The 18,388-nt window shown below is 54.7% G+C and overlaps 1 protein-coding gene across 9 annotated transcripts in view; it reads right to left on the bottom strand.

Annotated features, from left to right (window-relative positions):
• Positions 1–12,016: 12,016 nt before the first annotated feature.
• The window catches only part of DYSF (dysferlin), a gene marked incomplete at its 5' end in the record, with an annotated part of 221,707 nt that continues 215,335 nt past the window's right edge, over positions 12,017–18,388 (bottom strand). For all 9 annotated transcript variants that reach the window (XM_082852028.1, XM_082852027.1, XM_082852030.1 and 6 more), the window contains 3 exons: positions 12,017–12,104; positions 15,757–15,904; positions 16,743–16,852. In XM_082852028.1, coding sequence (XP_082708154.1) covers positions 12,066–12,104; positions 15,757–15,904; positions 16,743–16,852 — 297 coding nt within the window. In that variant the 3' untranslated portion in view covers positions 12,017–12,065. The remainder of the gene's footprint in view (positions 12,105–15,756; positions 15,905–16,742; positions 16,853–18,388) is intronic.

Genomic DNA, 18,388 nt, shown 5'->3' with positions numbered 1-18,388 from the left:
GGGCTGAGAGATGTGTGTGCGGCTCTGTCCGGCATTTCTGGTTTGCGTTGCTAGCTTCTCTTCAATCTGCTATTCTTTTCTGTCTACTTTGTTAGCTTATCTTTAGTCAGAGTGTTTACATGGCAAGAATCTTTCTAAGCCCACTGTCCTTTGGGTGAGGGGTACTTTAGTTAAATCCAGATAATGTAATCTGTCAATTCTCTTAACCAGGCTTGCACCAAAAACTAATACACCAAAAACCGATAAACAAGGGTGATGCTGCTAATACCCCATGACAGAAAACCCATGCCCGACTGCCATACGGCATAAGTGGAGTTCAGGATCAATATGAACATTACATGTTAGGTAAGGGTGATAGCTTACCTAGATTCTAGATAGATACCTAGATAGATACCTAGATAGATGCCTAGATAGATTCTGTAAATATTTTCTTCCCATACCCCAGTGAAGTATTGCGTACATCCTGAAGTATATGGAAACCCACTGGGAGTGGGGGAAGGCACAGAGATGGCGAAGACATTTTATATCCCCTCAAAGACTTGGCCTAAGGAGAGAGAAGAAAATGTAAAAGAAATATTTAAAAACTGAGCCTCTGTCATGCGCCACACTCTACATTCCTGGCCTCTGGACTTCACAGGAACTCTCTAACGGGGGTATGATGACTCCACATTTGGCGGGGGGAACAAGCCTGCCCCAGGCCTCACAGATGGTGGTGGGTGAATCCTGAGAGCTGGGCGTCAAGTTCAGGCTGACCCCAGTAACGGCTGTGATGGTGAGCAGGGGGTGTGAGGGCTCCCAGGGAGACACAAACCATGATGGCAAAGGCTCTGAGCCTGCCCTGGTGGAGAAACCAGAGGCAGCTTCACGGAGGAGGCGAGAGGGGTTTTCCCCATCCGTGGTGCTCAGACAGCCTCACTCACCCATACCGCCCCTATGCTCCCCTGGGGGTCCTCAGCTTTCCCACCACCACTACCCCGCAGCTTTCCCGCAATGCTCCAGGGCACCAACAGCCTACAGACTCTCAGGACCTTCACCCCGGGGGCGGGAGATCCTGAGCTCCCATCCCCCTCCCCGCTCTAGGATTCAGTTCCCCTACACCCCTCCCGCCACTCCCCGCCCCAGGCCTATTGCTGGCAGGCTAGAGGGCCAGAGTTTCCTTCCTGCAGAAGCAGCGCTGTTTGTGGACAACGGTAGGGAAAACAGTTTCCTTAGTTAAATCCTATCTCCTCAGTCTTCTCAGGGATTCAGCCTTAGCTTGGGGATGGCTGAGAGACCTAAGGGGTCCCTAACCTCAAGAAGGAAGCAGGGACCCACCTGCACTGCCCAGACCCCTGTTCTGACCTCTGGCATCCAGAGGCATCTTACCCTGCCTCATATCTCAAGAACTTTCTAGACACTTCAAAGAGCCTCCTAGAATGGCTGGGGAAAAGGCCTGTGGACAAGATGCTCAAACAAAAGCGTGGCGGGGGTGGGGCGTGCAGGGGGGAACTACCTAAAAGTCCATCAGCAGAGGCCTCGTTAAATAAACCATGGCTTATCCAGATGACAGACAATTATGGAGCCATAAAACCATGTGGTGGAGGCACACTCAGCGATGCGGATGTATATTCACAGTATGGTGGTTGCAAACCACTATAAACAGTGAGGTCATAGTTTTTAAAAATACATATATTTTATACTCACACGGAAAATTCTAGAGATACCCAAGTGCCAACAGTGGTTCTTTCTGGGTAATGGGATTAGTTAGTGGCTCTTTTATACTCTTCCTTTTGCTAGCTGTTTTCTCAGATTTCTATAATGAACGTATATCACTTTTGTAATAAGACAAAAGCCAATAAAAGCTATTTTTAAAAATAAAATAGTCACCCTTGCCCATCTGGAAATAGCGTGTTGCCTGAATCGGCAGCGGGGCTTCGAGTGGGCAGTGAAGAGTGTGGACTCTAGGAAGCATTTCCCCGAGCTGCCAACCATGGGAAAGAAGACAGCCGGGGGTCTGTGTCACAGCCAGCCTAGTGGCTGAGGTGCCCCATCAGTCCCGGCAAGGGCAGCGCACGGAGCAACAGGGATGAACTGCGATGACATTGCTGAGAACAGAAGGAGCTCCAGATGAGCCGTATGGGGGATGGTGGCCAACTCCCAAGCAGTGGCCAGTGCGAGCAGGGCCGCAAGCCAGGCTCGGTCCTACCTCAGAGCCTTTGCACTTGCTCTGCCCTCTGTCCGGAACGCTCTCACCCAGGCTTTGCCTGCTTGCTATCTCACATCAGCCGGTGTCACATTTTCAGAGGGCTTCCCCTCAACCTTTTGGAGAAAGGTCACTCCCCACCCACTGTCCTTTCTATCTCATCCCCTTGCTTTATTTTTCCTCCTGGCATTCACTTATTACTACCTGAAACACTTCCTTGTCTGGCTCCCCGACTGAAAGGTTTCACGAGGGCAAGAATTCTGTGCTTAGAACAGAGCCTGGGCATGACAGGCGCTCAAAAAATACTTGCTGAGTGAATGAAAAACTGAAAACTTTGCAGTGTCAGGGCTACACCTCCACACACAATCGCCCTCACCTCATCCTGCCTTCCATGCCCCCAACACCAGGCAGGGGCTCTGGGTCTGGTCAGGACATCACCAGCTGTGAGACAGGGGTTGGCTGGGCCCGGGGAGGGGGACAGACAGCAAGGACTCTGGAGTCACCATGGCTGGGTTTACCTTCCCTTAACAGCTGTGTGGCCTCCCTGAGTCTCCGTTTCCTTGTCTCTAAAATGGGACTCCAAATAGCTGCCTTCCACAGGGGAGGATGAAAGGTGACAACGCGCCTAGCACAGCGCCTGACACGTGGTGGGCACTCCGTAGCCAAGGGTTCCTCTCTGACCGGCCTCCGACTTCATCCTCAGCCCTGGCCCGAGCAACTCGGAGGCTGGGAGACCTGCATCTGCCTAGGAGCCCCCTGCTCCCCCGCCTTGACGGCAACAGGAAAGCAGAGCAGCAGGTGCCTCTGGAGACGCTGACCTGGTGGGACGGGAGACTCAGGCATCCGAGGCAGCCTGACTGGGTACACAGCGAGAGGCTCCCTTCTCCAAAGCCCTGAGGGAAGGCAGGCACCGGGGGCTCTTCCAGGGCTGGCCAGGAGCTCACAGAGCCAGCGCTCCCTTGTGCTCCCTCTCTCTCCCTCTCTCTCCCTCTCTCTCCTCTCTCTCTCTCTCTCTCTCTCTCTCTCTCTCTCTCTCTCTCTCTCTCTCTCTCTCTCTGTCCCTCTCGTGTGTGCGTGCGCGTGCGCGCGCACACACACACACACACACGCACGCGCGCGCCCTGTCCTATTCTCTGCGGTGGAGGTGTTCCCTCAGGCCCATTTTTCTCATTCTTCTGGCAGCCTGAGCCTAACTGTGAAAATCCAGCTCTCCTTGGCCAGGCCTAGGTTATGTAAAAGGCCCCAGAGGCCCGGGGAAAGGGCAGGCAGAGCCCCCACCTCCAGCCAGAGGCCTGCCCCTCCAGGCCTCTTCCTGCAGGCCCCCTTGGCTCCCCTTCAGGTCTCTCTGTTCAGGGTCACCAGGACCGTTCCTCCTTCCCCCACCTCCCTCCCAGCCTCAGAATCCCCAGCTGCCCACTCACAGCACCCCTTTTCAAACTCGGATCTCTGCCAGCTCATCCGTCCTCTTCAAACTAGCCTCACCCGACCTTCTTTGGGAATTCTTGTGGGACCAAAAGCGCCCGGTTCCCCCAATCCCGGTAGTCCCCTTTAAGTAACTCAATTCCCCTCCCTGCCTCTGAAAGAACGAGAAGGCAGCTGACACAGAGGACCAAGCCTCGATCAGAGAGGGGACGCACTTCGCTCTCAGCCTGGAGCAGACGGGAATGCTCAAACCTTCCGCAGCCCAAGTGAAGGGTATGGCCAGGGAGAGGATGCCGCATTTTCCCCCAGTAGTCTTCTCAGGGGGCACTCAGACGAGACGCTCTCAGGCTGAGATCCCCGAACCCCTGATTGTATGTGTCTGAGGGAGGTGGGTCCAGCTCCAAGGGGAGACCCTCATTAGCAGAGCTCAGAGAGGGGTGTACAAGCATTAAAGCCAGTAGGCAAGTGTTCAGGGGGCAGCAGAGCCTGCATCCGCCCACAAGCAGACCTGTGCTGGAAGCCAAATCACCATGAGAAGTTTGCCTGAGAGGGTGAGGGGTGAGGGGAAAAGTCAGGGTTTCATGGCCGCAGGCCCCAATAGCCGTGGGAGATAGAAAGGCTTGCCAAGGGGTCCCCCAGCCAAGTCTCTCTCCCCTGGACACAATCAGGTGTCTCACCTTTCTCTCCCAGGGTGGGTGGACACATGCGCCACCACAGTTTGCCAGGCCCTGGGACCAGTCGCCTCATTAGGGAGCCTTTGCCAGCCTGTGCTCTGATCCCACATGTGGTCATTTCCTCATTCAGGTCTCAGAGGGCAGCTCTGCTTCTGCCAGGTCCACGTTCTTGGATGTCACCTCACTGCTGCCCCAAAGCTCTGTCGGCGTGTGGTATCCAGGAATGGCTGCAACTCTTTCCTGGATCCCGGACAGCAAGGAAGGGGGATGAGGGTTCGGATCAAGAGGGTCCCCTGCCCTGCCCCATTTTCCAGGCTCAGCCACGTCCGTACTTGTCCCCTCATTTCAGTAGCTGGCAGAGAGTTATAATTGAATTTGCAGTCAGGCTGAGAATGAAAAAAGAAAACCCTTTACATGTCTGGGATTAATTTATCCCTGATGATGGCCACATTCACACGCTCTTTTCTGCTTAGGTTTCCAGAGTGTATTCTGGCCAAAAATGTGAAACACACACGCACAGACGCACGCACACACACACAGCAACACGTGTGCCCTGAGCGCACACGCGTGCGCCTGTGACTATACCTGCGTTTATGACTGCGTCCCAGACAGCATGGTGCTTCCTGCGTGGGTCTGAGCGTAACTGGCCTTGACCATCGGCATGAGGGGGTCTGTATGGGACAGGGGCATCCTCTAGTGCGCACCTCTGTAGGGATCCCCATTCTGGTCATTGATGGGCGACTGTCACCCAGCCCACCCCAAGGTGGCATGCAGAATAGCTGCTCTCCAGGAAAGGAAAGCCCAGACGTGGTGGCGAGACAGTCATGTGGTGGGCACTGCCCGTGTGGCAGGACAGCTGCACGGTTTCTCTCCCTCCTTTCCCACATCCAGAGAACAACAAGCCCCATCCTTCCCGGGCAAAGAAATGGGGCCACTGTCCCCCTTACACGGGAGGAGTCCCCCAGAGAGGGGAGACCCCCACACCTGCCTTGTCTTCTTCTTTAGCACTCTCTCTCGTCCCAACACCCCGGCAGCTCAGAGCTCCTTTTCAAAGGAAATCGAGAACTCACTATATGTCAGCCACTGTGTATCATCTCAGGAAAGGCTCCTGGGGGCCCCAGGGGTCTCTTGAGCCTGCAGGGGGAAGAGGCAACCAGGCTCCGGCCCCAGGCTCATGATGGAAACATGTAGAACCAGCCAGGGAGCTGAACCAACCACAGCGCCCCACTCCACCCCACCCCAAACACACCCCGGCCAGCCCTGCAGAGTGAAGGGGAATGGAGCCCAGGGTAACCGATGGAGCTTACTGTGAACTAATGGGTTACCAGGAAAATATGATGTGAGGCTTCCCCAACTGGATTTGGAGTGGCCAACCCAGGGGCGTAGCCTCTCTCTTCCTCCTGTATTCTGTGTCTAACCGAATAAGCTTGGGAGCCAGTGGGGAGGGCAGAAGGGAGCCGGCTCTGGAGGAATGAGAGGAGTTGAGGCCATGCTCCACCCAGTACTTGCATGAAAGGTTCTAGTCCCTTTCTTGTCCCTGCTGCACAGTCTTCCTGTGTGTCTGTCTCTGTCTCTGTCCCTCACCATGAATCTGTCTCTCTCATCATCTGTCTCATCCGTTGTCTCTCTTTTACACACGCATGTGCGCTCACACACACACAGATACAGACACGGACACACACACACACACCATGAAAAACCGAGACCAAAATAAAGGCAGAGACACAGCATGAAATCCACACTGGGCCAAGCCACAGGGCACAGAAGCTGCAGCTAGTCGTCTCCAGAGGACAGGATGGAGCAGCAGCAAAGGGGGAAGGAGGGAGAGGGAGGTTCCCACTCTACTTGTGGGAATCTCAGCCACCATTTAAGGGCCAGCCTGGCAGGCGAACCCTGGCCCTTACCTTGTTCTCATCCGCAATAAAAAATGTTTCCTGGGCTGTCCCCACGTCCCAGGCAGGGGATGCCCACCTGGCTCCCCTGGAAACCCCCTAATCCTGCATTTATGAAACACGTGAAGAGAGGATTGAGACAAGTTTGCGTTCCCTGGGGGCGGAGGCAACGGGGAGGGGGCTACAGGCCAGGGCTGTGCTTACAGCTCTTCCTGTCTATCCAGCTCCCTGTCACTCCAGCCTGGGCTGTCCACAGAGCCCTGGAAAAGGAACAGAAAATGGTGCGCGTGTGAATGCATGTGTGTGTGTACGTGTGTGTCCGAGCGCACAAGCAGAATATCTCTCTCCAAAACACCAGCAAAGAAAATAAAGTCAGGGAACTGAGTACTCCGCATATAAAAGGCTTATGAAATTTTACTGAACCATTTTTTTAACAGATGAGAGTGATTCTCCACCTTGCAAAAGAATAGGTCTCAAATATTGAACACTAACTGAATTTCAGAACACAGAAATCCAATTTGCAATGGCTCTGAGGGCCTGCCTATTTAAAGAGAGGATGCAATGAAACACTTAGTGAAGTCCCTTTAGTGAAGGAAGCAGACATCTCATTAAGGACTGAGATGTGATTTCCGCCTTGGAGGCACAGATTAGGGGTCAGGGGAGGCGGGGACAGTCAAGTGTGCCGGGTTTCAGCGGTGGACGGGCACCAGGACAGGTCAGAGGAAACCTCCCAGAGGAAGGGGCCATGCTGAGGCCTGAGCCACGGGCCAAGGCCAGGCTTGCTCAGCATTCCTCAGTAGAGCAGAGGGAAAAGCAACAGGTGAGGCAAGAAAGATGGCAGGATTGTCCTCTGAGGACCCTGGGCCAGCATGGCTGACCTCCCTTGTGAGGATGGAATCTGGGAGGAGGGGACCACAGCTGGGTCCAGGGCTGACTGCCTGCGGACAGTGAACTGAGGTGTGGCGAGGGAGAAGGCTGATGGGGTGCTACCTGGGTTCCAATGACTGGCCTGCTGGGGGCCTGATCGTAATTGGAAGGGGTGGCGTTGGGAAGAAAAGTAGCTCGATCCAGAGAGATCCAAGAGGCAGAATCTGTGGGATCTGCTGATGTCTTGGATACAGGCTGAGGAGGAGGTAAGACTCAAGGATGCCTCCCACACATTCAGCTCTAGTGACTGGGTCGATGGAGGGAACCACAGGGCAGGAGCTGTTCTCATGGGGTGGAGGATAGAGATGTTGAGTGGGGATGGGAGGCGGGGGTTGCGTTTGCAGAGCCGGTAAGTCACCCTGGGGGGAGATGCCCACTGGGTAAGCAGTTGGCTAGCATGGCTGCAGCACAGGGGAAAAAATGGGGCTAGAGGTAGGGATTCCAGGGTCAGTAGCCTCTAGAGAACAACCAAAGCCACAGGAGTGGGTGAGGCAGCTGAGGAGATGCAGAGTAAGGAGAGAGGGCCAGGCCAAGGGCCCTGGGGAACACTAGAGACCAATCAGAGAAGGCAGGGCCGGACAGAAAAGAGGAATATTGGGCAACCGTGGTGGCATGGAAGCCAAAAACTGAAAGTGTATTAAGCAGAGAACGTTCAGTGCTGCCAGCTGCTGCAGAGCATTGGGAGGGTCCGCGTCCACAGATTTAACAACCGGGGTAGGTGGGGTCCTGGTGTGAATTAGAGAAAGGTGCCCCTTCCTCAAGGTAGTTTGCTTCTTTCAGAAAACTGTAACGCACTGATTTTATTAGAATAAAACACTTTACTGCCATCTGTGGGAAAACTGTTATAATAAAGAATAAACTCATGATGTCTTAGATGTGGTGCCTGGACACAACGCCCTGGTTATTGGCGACTGCAGTGAAAACAGTAGAATGAAATCTACCAACAAGGATGCTTTGAGCTATGGGTAGCACACTACCCAACCGAAGATGGCTTAAACAATAAGGAATTTATGATCCCACATAACAAGACCTCTGGAAGTAGGGAAGTTCCAGAGTTGGTTCTTTCTCAATAGCTTCCTGGAGAATCAGGTTCTTGCCATCCTCTGATCGACTTTCTTCCTCAGGCTTGTCCCCTCATGATCACAAGATGGCAGCCATGGCTCCAGACATTACGTTTTTTCCACAAGAAGAAAAGGCAAAAGATGAAGATGTGTCTCCTTGTGTGTCCTTTGTTATTGGGGATAAAACCTTCCTAGAAACTTTTCAAGCACCCTCCCCACCCGTAACCATCACCACCTTCCCCTCACATCTCATTGGCCATAAATGAGTCACATGCCTCTTCCTAAACCAATCACCGTCAAGGGTAATGGCTTTACTATGGTTGGCTTGATCTCATAAGACACCTTCCCCGAGGGCTGGGGCAGGGCTCTTTTCTCGGCACAGTGCCACAGGGGAATAGAGAGGGGATGGCTGTTGGAGAAGACGACCCACTGAGTCAGCCACAGGGATGAAGTCAGACCACAGTGGGTGGAGGAGTGAGTGCAAGGTAAGGGTATGGAGACAGCAAGTGTAAATGACGCTTTCTAGAACTTTGTGAAGAGAGGAGAGACCATATTAGTAGGGAGACATGGAGGAATTTTGTTGTCCAAAACGGACTTCATGAATGGTCCCACCACTCACAAAGCCAGGCAAGTGGGAGTCATTTGGAATTCATCTCCCATCCCTACCCCACCGCCCCACCCCAGCCCTAACCAGTCAATCCCCCAGGCCTCTTAGTTCTGTCTGCTCAGGTCTCTGCAGTCCACGATCTCTATGCCAGAGTTTCCAACAGCAGCACTATCAGATCTTCGGACTGGATAATTTGGGGTGGGAGGCTGTGTCCTGTGCACTGAGGGATGTTTAGTAGCTCCTGGATGCCAGTAGCACCCTCAGCCCCTCCACCCCAAGCCAGGACCATAAAAACTGGCTCCAGACATTGTCAAACGTGACCTGGGGGGCAAAAATCGGCCCTGGTTGAGAACCACGGCTCTGTGCCCTGTGGACATTCTTACAGATCCTTGAACCATTTCTGGTCAGTCTTTGCTCTCTCTACTGTCTTTTCCATTCCCTGCCCTTAACCCTGTAACCCTTGCCTATCAGTGTGTTGTAATTACCTATCTACTTGTCTCCCTCTGCTACTCAGTTGTGAGCTCTGGGAGAACAGAAACCATGTTTATCCTTTTCAGCATTGTATCTCTAGAGCCTAGCACCTTGTCTGGTACACAGATGTCCCTCCGTGTGTGTGTGTGTATGTATTTCTTAAATGAATGAATGAGTGAATGAATGAATGAATGACTCCTGCCCTGCTTTTCAGAGTTGGCTCCTGGACTAATGGACCAGCCTTCTAGAATGGCCCTCTGCAACCGGCCACACAGCATCCTGAGCAACTGTTGTTCACCACTTGTGATCATAGACCCTATTGCAGAATTGGGTGAGATCACTGGACCCTCACCCTCTCGAAAGCCATAAGGCTTATACAACCTGAAGCCCCACCATGTGCTCCCAGAAGACTCCTGTCTCCCAAGATAAGAACTAAGAAACCACACCTCTGATCAAGGCCAGTCCGGTTTTAAGTCTTTCCGTGCTCCTTGCTTACCTCCGGAATGAAGTTCAAAGTCTTCAGCTGCAGATACAGGCCCTTCCACACCCAGCCTTGCCCTGAAGAAGCCAGGCTCTCTGACAGCCGGAGATTGGTCTCTATCCCAGCTGCTCAGCACAGCTTTCCCTTCTTAGCCACTGGGCCAGTCCAATGCTCCACTCAGATGACATCCCTTCCCTGCCCCAGGGTGTCCCTTCTCTGATACTCTCACAAGCGTTCAAATAACCATGGTTTCCTGATCCACCTTTCCCCCCATGCTGGGAGCTATGGAAGGCCAGGAGTCACATGTAACTCACTGCTATATCCTCAGAATCTGCTCTAGGGCTGCCATGTGGAGTCTCTCAATAAACATGTGTTGGACACGGTATCTCCCCACCATCCGTTCCTCATTCTCCCTGAGTTTTGCTCGGTGGCCTATATGGTTCCAGGGGGCAGCTTTAATCCCAACCCTAGCCTGACAAAGGCAGAGCAGAGAGAGAATGCAAAGTCTTGGTGACCTAATTGAGGAGGTGAGTGAGCCCTCCCCTGAAGTCAATCCCTCTGAAAATTTCATTTCTGTAAAGCCATTATATTCCCTTTACTAGTTTCAATAATGTTTCCTATGATCTGCAACTCAAAGCAGCAAGAGAAAGCAAATGATTAAAGGAAAAAGTTAATAAGTGGGCACAATGTACCCCCAAACTCATTTAACCCAGCTGATACTTGCACAGTATGTATTTATTTCCTCCAGTGTTCTTGTACCTGTAAGAAAAAGAGAACTTTCTTTCCAAAGCTTACGCCCTCCCCTCCTTCTCCAGAAGCTGGTTCCATTAATTATCCCATATTCTCTCTCGTGTCTTCGATCTATCTTTCCCTCCTCAGTGGCTTCCTCCTCCCTACCTTCCAATATTCTCAGGTCTCCCGAGCCTCTAAAGCTCTCTCAGCACCTCCCAAAGCTGCAGCCCCAGCTCTTCCATCCTTTCACCTCCAGCCCTCTCCGTGGAATCGCCTGCTCACGGCCTCCAAGCAGGCGGGCACGGTGGGTATTCAGGGAAGGCTCACGACCCAGAAGAGTTGGGTAACCCCAGTCCTTGCTGCCTGTTCTGTGCGAGGTGTGGCCACCCGGCTCCAGGTGTCAGGCGTCAGAGTCTCAGGACTGGCCACCCAGGTTCTCAGGGCCCACACGGAGTTGGACACTGAGGGTGTCCTCCAGCCAGAACCTCTCCTGAAGAGAGAACCACTCTATGTTCAAGACGTAGCTCCCTCACCCAGGAGGGTTCAGGTCATCAGCCCTGTGCCAATCACCCCCCAGTCCTGCCAATCAGCTGGGGACGAGGCAGGGCCTCAGTCTGGGTCCCAGCATGCAGTGAAGAGACAAGGGGGCTGGAAGGCTCACTCTGGGGCCTCGGGGCCTGGGCCACGGGAACAGGCTCACAGCAGGAAATGGGAGAAGCCCTCCCGCCAGGCTGTGCTCCAGAGTTCCAGCCCACCGGCCAACAGACGCAGAGGCCTCTATTTCGGAAACACGATGTTTTCGTGCTCTTTGGTTTTTCTCTAAGTATGTCCTTCCCGCTCTTGTAGATGAAGCCTGATTCCTGCAAGAGATGTCAGCCCGACAGCTAATGCGATGCTCAGACCACAAGAAAAGGGTGTGTTTATCCAGTCCAGATCATTAAAGCAGGGTGAGGAAACGGAGGGAGGGAACCCCAAAAAATTCCAAGAGCATGGGAGACAAGGTCACAGCCAGGGGTCCAGCAGCCCTCCCAGCCTGGAGAGTTTTTCCGAGGGGCTCCATGTGCATAAGTGGAACCTCTTCCCGGGCATGGTGCAGGTAACTGCCACCCAAGCAAAGATCACCGTGGGCGAGGAGATGCCTGAGGAAGGAGGGCACAGGGTGGAGGGGCGTCCCAGAAGCAGAACAGGCTGGGTCTCCAGGCAGGCCAGACATCAAGCCTCAAAGCCCCCGCCACCCCTACCAGTCCTGCCGAAAGATACACAGTCCCACTGGGAACGTGGCACAGATGGCACACATCCCACACACGCGCCCACCCAGACATCCCCTGCACAGTCACCCCATTCAGGTACCACAGAGATACACACACCAACGCCGCTTTGTGGTTCAAACTGTTTTATACTGAAATACACATGGGCTGATCCCCAAAAGGGTTGGGATGGGGGAGAAAGAAATGATGAAAGCGGGGTGACCGCAGGGCTCGATGTCGCCAACACTTGGAGCACGTGCCAGTCCCTCTGTCTGTCTGCCCACCCTGGCAGGACGGTGAGGCCTGGACATCTGGAGACACTCAGCTGAGCAGGGGAGAGGAGGCAGCCAGTCCTGGGCCCGAGAGTCCTCAGCTGAATGGCTTCACCAGCTTCATGGCAGTATAGTTCTGGAGGGAGGGGGGAGAGGCAGGGACAGGTGATGACAGCTGCCAGGGAATCGGAGCTGGGAAAGGTGGCTGATCCGCTCAACCACCTGCCTGCACCTCTCCCTCATCAGCCCCCAGGCCACACTCGGCTCAGCACTCCACCCTGCCAGCTCTCGCTGTCACACAAGCCCACACTCTTGCCTGGGTGCCACAGCGCCTGAATTGCTCTGGCTTCTCCCCCGTCACTCCAGGGCCCACCCCCAGGTTCTGCCCAGCTACCGAGAGGACTCTGCCCCTGGCCAGGCCAGGACCGGCCTTTTCCATCAGACAGGTGGCCTGAAGGCACGGCTGCGCTTCTCCCCACCCTCCTCCCACACTGCCCAGCGCGGGAACCTGGGGCTCGCTGGCCACCGCGCTCCCGTCCAAAACGCAGAGAGAGAGTTGGGGTGGGGGGTATAGAGGGATGACCCACAGTGCGGGCCAGCCCTAGAGATGGGTCACCCCTGATTAATCCCTGGCTGCTGCAGGACTGGCAGGAATCTCCCCTCCCCACTCCTCCCCCCAAAACCATGAAAACACATACAACACAACACAGGGCTCCTAATTGGGACAGTATGTTCCCCAGCGCCGCCCAGGAAAGCCAACTCTGGAAACAAAGCCGCCGCTCCTTCCCTGCCAGATCGCCTCCTGCCTCCCCACACTGGCCCTGCTCCCGGCTGCCTCTAGGGCAGAGCTGGGAGGAATCAGACGGGCTGCCCTCCCTGTCCCCCTCCCAGGGGAATTTCCAAGAGGGTGGGAGATGAGGCCAACTGGGGGGGGAGCCCCTCTGCACCCAGGCCTCTGCCCCCCCAAGGCCTGAAAGCCAGGTGATGGACGGTCACAGGCCTGGCATCCACCAGGTGACTGGGTGACTTGGCTGGAGGGAAGGAGGATATGCCCAGCTTGTAGCAAAGGCCTGCGAGCAAAAGCAGTCTGCAGCCTCAGACCCAGGCTGCCTTACAGCCCTCGCCTAGGATCTCACCCCACATGCCAGCTCTGGAGAGAGAAGGCAGGGCTGGCATTCGAAACAGGACACATCCCGAAGATCTCAAAGGAGATTGATGCTGCTGCTGGGGACTCAGGACACAGGGAAGAGGCTCTGACCAGGGCCTGCCCGCAGGGCTTTGGGATAAGGCTGCCCCAGGGACGAGAAAGGACCACAGGCTGGAAGGGACTGGAAATCTTCTGTCCGTCTCCCAGCCAAGCAGCAGGGCCTCCTTCCCCAGGTCCCCGAGGCCTAGTCTGCAGCCCTAGTGCCTTGCAGGGGCGGGGCCCTCCCCTCAGCTCTTCAGCAGAAGGCTGCCTTGACATGCAGCCCCCCTGGGGAAGGCAAAATCGCTCCCCTATTCACAGTGCTAGTCACAGCAGGTCAGCACTGACCTATCCCAGCCCCTTCCTCACGCGACGGGAGGGCCTGGCCACGGTCACTGGGGAGCCACTGACAGAGCCAGAACCCAGCCAACAGCTCCTGACTCCACATGGAGCTGTGTTCCGCACAGCAGCGACGCTCTGACCTCGATGTTCCCGAGGCAGATTCTCCTCAGCAGGCCTGGGGCTGGCCCAGGACTCTGCATTTCTTACCAGCTCCCTGGTGCTGCCGCCGCGTGCTCCTCAGCCCACCTCCTCAAGGAGCGAGGGTCCACGCCAGCTCCCCTTTGCCCACACTCCCCGGCCTGGCCTCTCGGTGAGGCGTTAGGCTGTACCCTGCGCTCCCCCTCGTCCCTGGCTTCACTGTATCTCCTCGTGGACCGACAGCTCCCAGGCGCACGGGCCGCACCAGCCTCTCCCTCACCCACACAGCACGCCCTCACCTCCCGGACACACTTCGCGCGCCTGAACCGAGTGGCGGCTGGGTGCCCTCAACATGAGAAGAGGTAAGCCTGAGGACAGGCCAGGGGAGGGCCACTGCGCCTCCCCAACTTGGCCACAGGGCTGCGTCCCAGGGGAGGAGACACAGGGGACCACAGGGGGAGTCCTGGGCCCAACCCCTGAGCCCAGGTCACTGCCAGGGCAGCTACACTCCAGGCACCACCCTTGCTCGTGCCCTTCCAGGGCCCAGCAGCTAACCTTGTACTTGTAATCTGTCTTCCTTTGCTTCAGGAGGGCCCCCCGAACTGAATGAGCTTCAGGGTCCCCCAGCCTGGACCCGCCCCTGGGCCTCAGGCACGTTTGGCCAACGGGCCGTGAGTCGTCTCACTGAGCCTCAGAACAGCCTCAGCCTGGCGCTCCAGGCAACACAGTCAGCTGAGACGAGGGCCCGGCTCGCGGCCCAGCTCACAGTCATCCCAGCTCTAGACCCTCCTTTGTCACGTAGGGTCCAAGGGGTAGCCGGGGCCTGGATGTCCAAACCAGAGCATCCTCTCTGCTGCTCCCACAGTTCATGACCTTAGGGCCTGCAGGGGGTTGTCCCGTGGTTTTAACCGTCCTCCTCGTAGGAGCCGTGCTCTGCTGGTACAATGCCTTGCCAGCTACGGTGGGAGAGCGCTCTCGGGGGCCTCCTCCTCCCGGAGGAGTCACGAAGCAAAGAGCTCACAGGTGAGTGATTCCCAGAGCGCACGACCCACTGTGGGACAGTGTGCTTGGCCGGCGGCCTGGTGCTGACCAGGGCTGTGGCCGGAACCCCAGACCGGGAGCTGTACACAGGGCTGCCATGCAGCCCTGAGCTGGTCCCTCTCCTCTCTGGATGTGTGTTTCTTTCCATTCAAATAAGGGTGACATGGAGTCGATCACACCATTCCTCTACTTACATACGATTTTGAATTTTTTGTATTAAAAAGTTTCAAAAATTTCAAGAATATTAAAAATCAGGTGTCAGCCTGGGGACACTGTGATCCCTTCTGAGGTTCTAGAGACACTGGGGGTGCTGCTGTGAGGATGAGGGAAGCACAGGCAGGCAAGAGAGCTCCAGAACCTCCTCCCTTGGGAGGGGCCCCTGGAGCTGGGCACAGCAGTCCCCACGCGGGTGGCCCTGGCCACCCTTCGTCAGGCATCAGTTGGCTTCTTAGCAGGTGAAAGGGGCCCCAGTGTTTACTGCGCCCAGTGAGAGGCTCCTTGCCCACCCCCTCCTCGCCCACACCTTGCCCCACGCCCACCCCACTGCAGCAGGCAGGACACACTTTCTCAGGTTCCCAGGTGGCACCCTCTCCAGCCCCAGGTCCTCAGCAGGTGCTATCCTCACAAGCAGAGGACCTTCCCCTCTGCTCCGCCATCTACACCTTCCCTGCCCCTCCTGACCCACTCCACACCCTCCTTCAAGAAGGTTCCCCTGCCTGCCCAAGGGGCCTCGCCTTCTGCCAACCCCTTGATTACATAGCCCCTCAGGGGCTTGCTGAGGATGCGGTGTCTCCCCATCACGGGCAAGAACTCAGATTCCCTCACTGGGCTAAGAGCTCCCCAAGGGTCTCCTACCAGACTGGGGACTCCCCAGAGCAGGGCCTATGTCTCCCTCATCAGACCATGGACTCCCCAAGGACAGAAGCTACTTCTCTCCATCAGACACGGGGTGCACTTTGAGGACAATGACAGACTCCCCTGAGAACCAGAAGCTGCTGGAGGTCAAGGGCTGTACCTCCCACGTCAGACCAGGAGCTCCTCCAAGACAAGGGTCTGTGCCTCCCCACTCAGGCCAGCTTACCGGGAAGGAGTAGACGAAGATGCCCAAGAACAGCAGGAGAATGAAGAGAAGGATGAAGAGGATGATGGCGCACCGGAACCGCCGCCAGAGGATAAACTTCATGGTCTTGTACGGAGAGGTGAACCAGAGGAAGGAGGTGTCAGGGCGCCTGCGAGTGAGATCCCAGAGGTCAGCAGGGTACCTCCCACCAGGGCTGCTCCCTCCGGGTCCTGCTCACAAATTGCCCTGGCCCACCCGAGTCAGCCCCCCAGACCTGCCCAGCCTCCAGGCCCCCAGCCCCTGTCCACACCTGCATCGCCCTCTCCTCCCAGCCTTCGCTACAGTGTGAGCCCCGCCCACTCTCCCCCCCCCCCGCCCCGCCCCGCGCCCGAACAGCCATCTTTCGGGCTCCGGAAACTGCCTTCAAGGCTTCTGCATCCACTGGATTGGGATGTAGGCCCCTCCCTTAGAGGCCTGTGAGGTAGGGGAGGCAGGGACTAGGCCCCCATTTCACAGATGGGAAAATTAAAGCTGAAAGGCCTTTTGAAAGCCACATTGACACCACAGGAGAGCCACGGAAGGCAGCTTGGTCAGGGAAAGACCTTGGTCGGGCTCCGGGGCCAATCAGACCAGGTGTGAGAATTTCAGCTCCGCCACTTTCCTTGGAATGACCTTATTTAACTTTGCTGTGACTGTTTCCTCACCTGTAAAGCGGGGATACTAATAACGACTCAGCAGGGAAGGTTCCATGACACAATAGATATATGACAGCACGCCTGGCCTACAGCCAAGAGCTACCCAACAGCGCCTGCTTCTGGAACTAGCTGAGCCCAGCGTGTCCTGGAATGATGTCTGTCACCTGCCCCCTAACAATGGGTACCCTTGGCTGTGTCACACCCCTCTCTGGGCCCTGGGACCTCTGTGCGGCTCTACGGTGAGTGCCTCCTGTACTGTGGATACTCCTCCCCGTCCCCTTGGGCATCAGGGCTCAGGGGCTGAGCACCAACCTTGGGTCCTCGAGCTTGGGGTTCATGTTGGGCTCATCCCGGCCCTGGCCGGCCGGCCGCTCCTCATGTTCGCTCTCGGCCACAATCTCCAAAGTCATCTCCAACTTGCCCTGAGGGGACAAGGGGGACCTGATCAGAGACATAAAGGCTTGGCCCCATGGCTTGGAGAGGAGCCAGGCCAGGACAGATGTAAAGGTCACTTTATGATTTGTTTGAAAAAAAGATACAGGGTGATCTGCTCATAAAAGTACCTGCTCCTTGCAGAACACATAGCAACTACAGAAATGTATAGAAAAGGAGACTGTCACCCATACTTCTGCTATGTAGAGACAAGCACTCTTAATACTTTATTCATCAGAGCTATTTTTCTTTGCAAGTATATGAAATATCACGCTGTGTATATATGGTTCTATAGCTTGTTTCTTTCATTTAGGAATATATTTTATGATATAATTATATACTCTTTAAAGTCTGCTTTTCATGCTGTATCTATGCAATGGTTGACCACAATTTATTTAGTAAACCAGTTATTTTGGTTCGTTTAGGTTGTTTCCAACTCTTTGTTGTTATAAATAAACCCTAAATTTTTAATTTTATGGGGTTATTTCTTTAGGAGAGATTTTAGAAGTGGGATGAAAAATTTCAAGGGCATAAATATTGTTGAGTCTGTGGCTATATATTACTACATTGTTTCCCCAAATGGTAAAAATCATTAGCCTGCCCAACAGAGGTAAATGAGAGGCTGTCTCTCTGCATCCTCACTAGCAATAAGTGTTTCTATTTTTAAAAAATCCTAATATAATACATAAAAAATGTTTTCACATTTTAAAGCATTCCTTTATGTAATTACTAGGGGAAATGAACCTTCTTAAATATGTAATGGCCACTGTACTGCTTTACGTATTATCTATGTAGGCCCTTTGCTCAGTTTTCTTTTGAGATGTTAGTATTTCTTATTAATTGTTATAATTTGTTATACAACATGGATATTTTATTTCAAGGGCCACTTCAGGGATTGGCTGGCTCTCTGCCGTTTCTAAGTACAGTTGACCCTTGAACAACACGGGTTTTAACTGCACAGGTCCACTTACACACAGATTTTTTCAATAAGTATACAGTTGGCCCTCATTTGCAGGTTTCAGATCTGTAGATTAAACCAAACGCAGAAAGTGGACTATGAGACTAGAGCATCCAGGGATTTGGTGTCCACACGGGCTCCTGGAACCAACCCTCTGCTGATACCAAGGAAGGACAGTAAACTCATTTACTTCCTCTGCAGAGGAAGGATGATTCTCCATGGTCCCCAGTCACACGCCTGGGCAGACCTCTGGGCAGGGAGAAGAGGACAAGGACAGTCCCTTATAGGGTCCTGCTCAAATGGGAGTGGCATGACCCCTGTCCTCCACAGGAAGCCCAGCCAGAGGGGAACCCAGGATAGAGATCACTGTGAAGGCCAAGGAGCAAGTACAAATTAAACAGCGTCCACAGGAGATTAGGGCATCTTTAGATTTAGATGGGCTTTCCTGGGATACGAGCCTCGAGGAGACGAAGGCTGGGAACTGGCAGGGAAGAGGGACAGTGTCTTGGGAAACAGACAGGGAGGGCAGGATAGAGGGGGAGGAACACGTCTGTGCTCAGCGATTTCT

The sequence above is a fragment of the Leucopleurus acutus genome, assembly GCF_964270905.1.
Source record: "Leucopleurus acutus genome assembly, chromosome: 12".
NCBI classification, from domain to species: Eukaryota; Metazoa; Chordata; class Mammalia; order Artiodactyla; family Delphinidae; genus Leucopleurus; species Leucopleurus acutus.
This window is presented reverse-complemented; position numbering and strand designations above follow the sequence as displayed.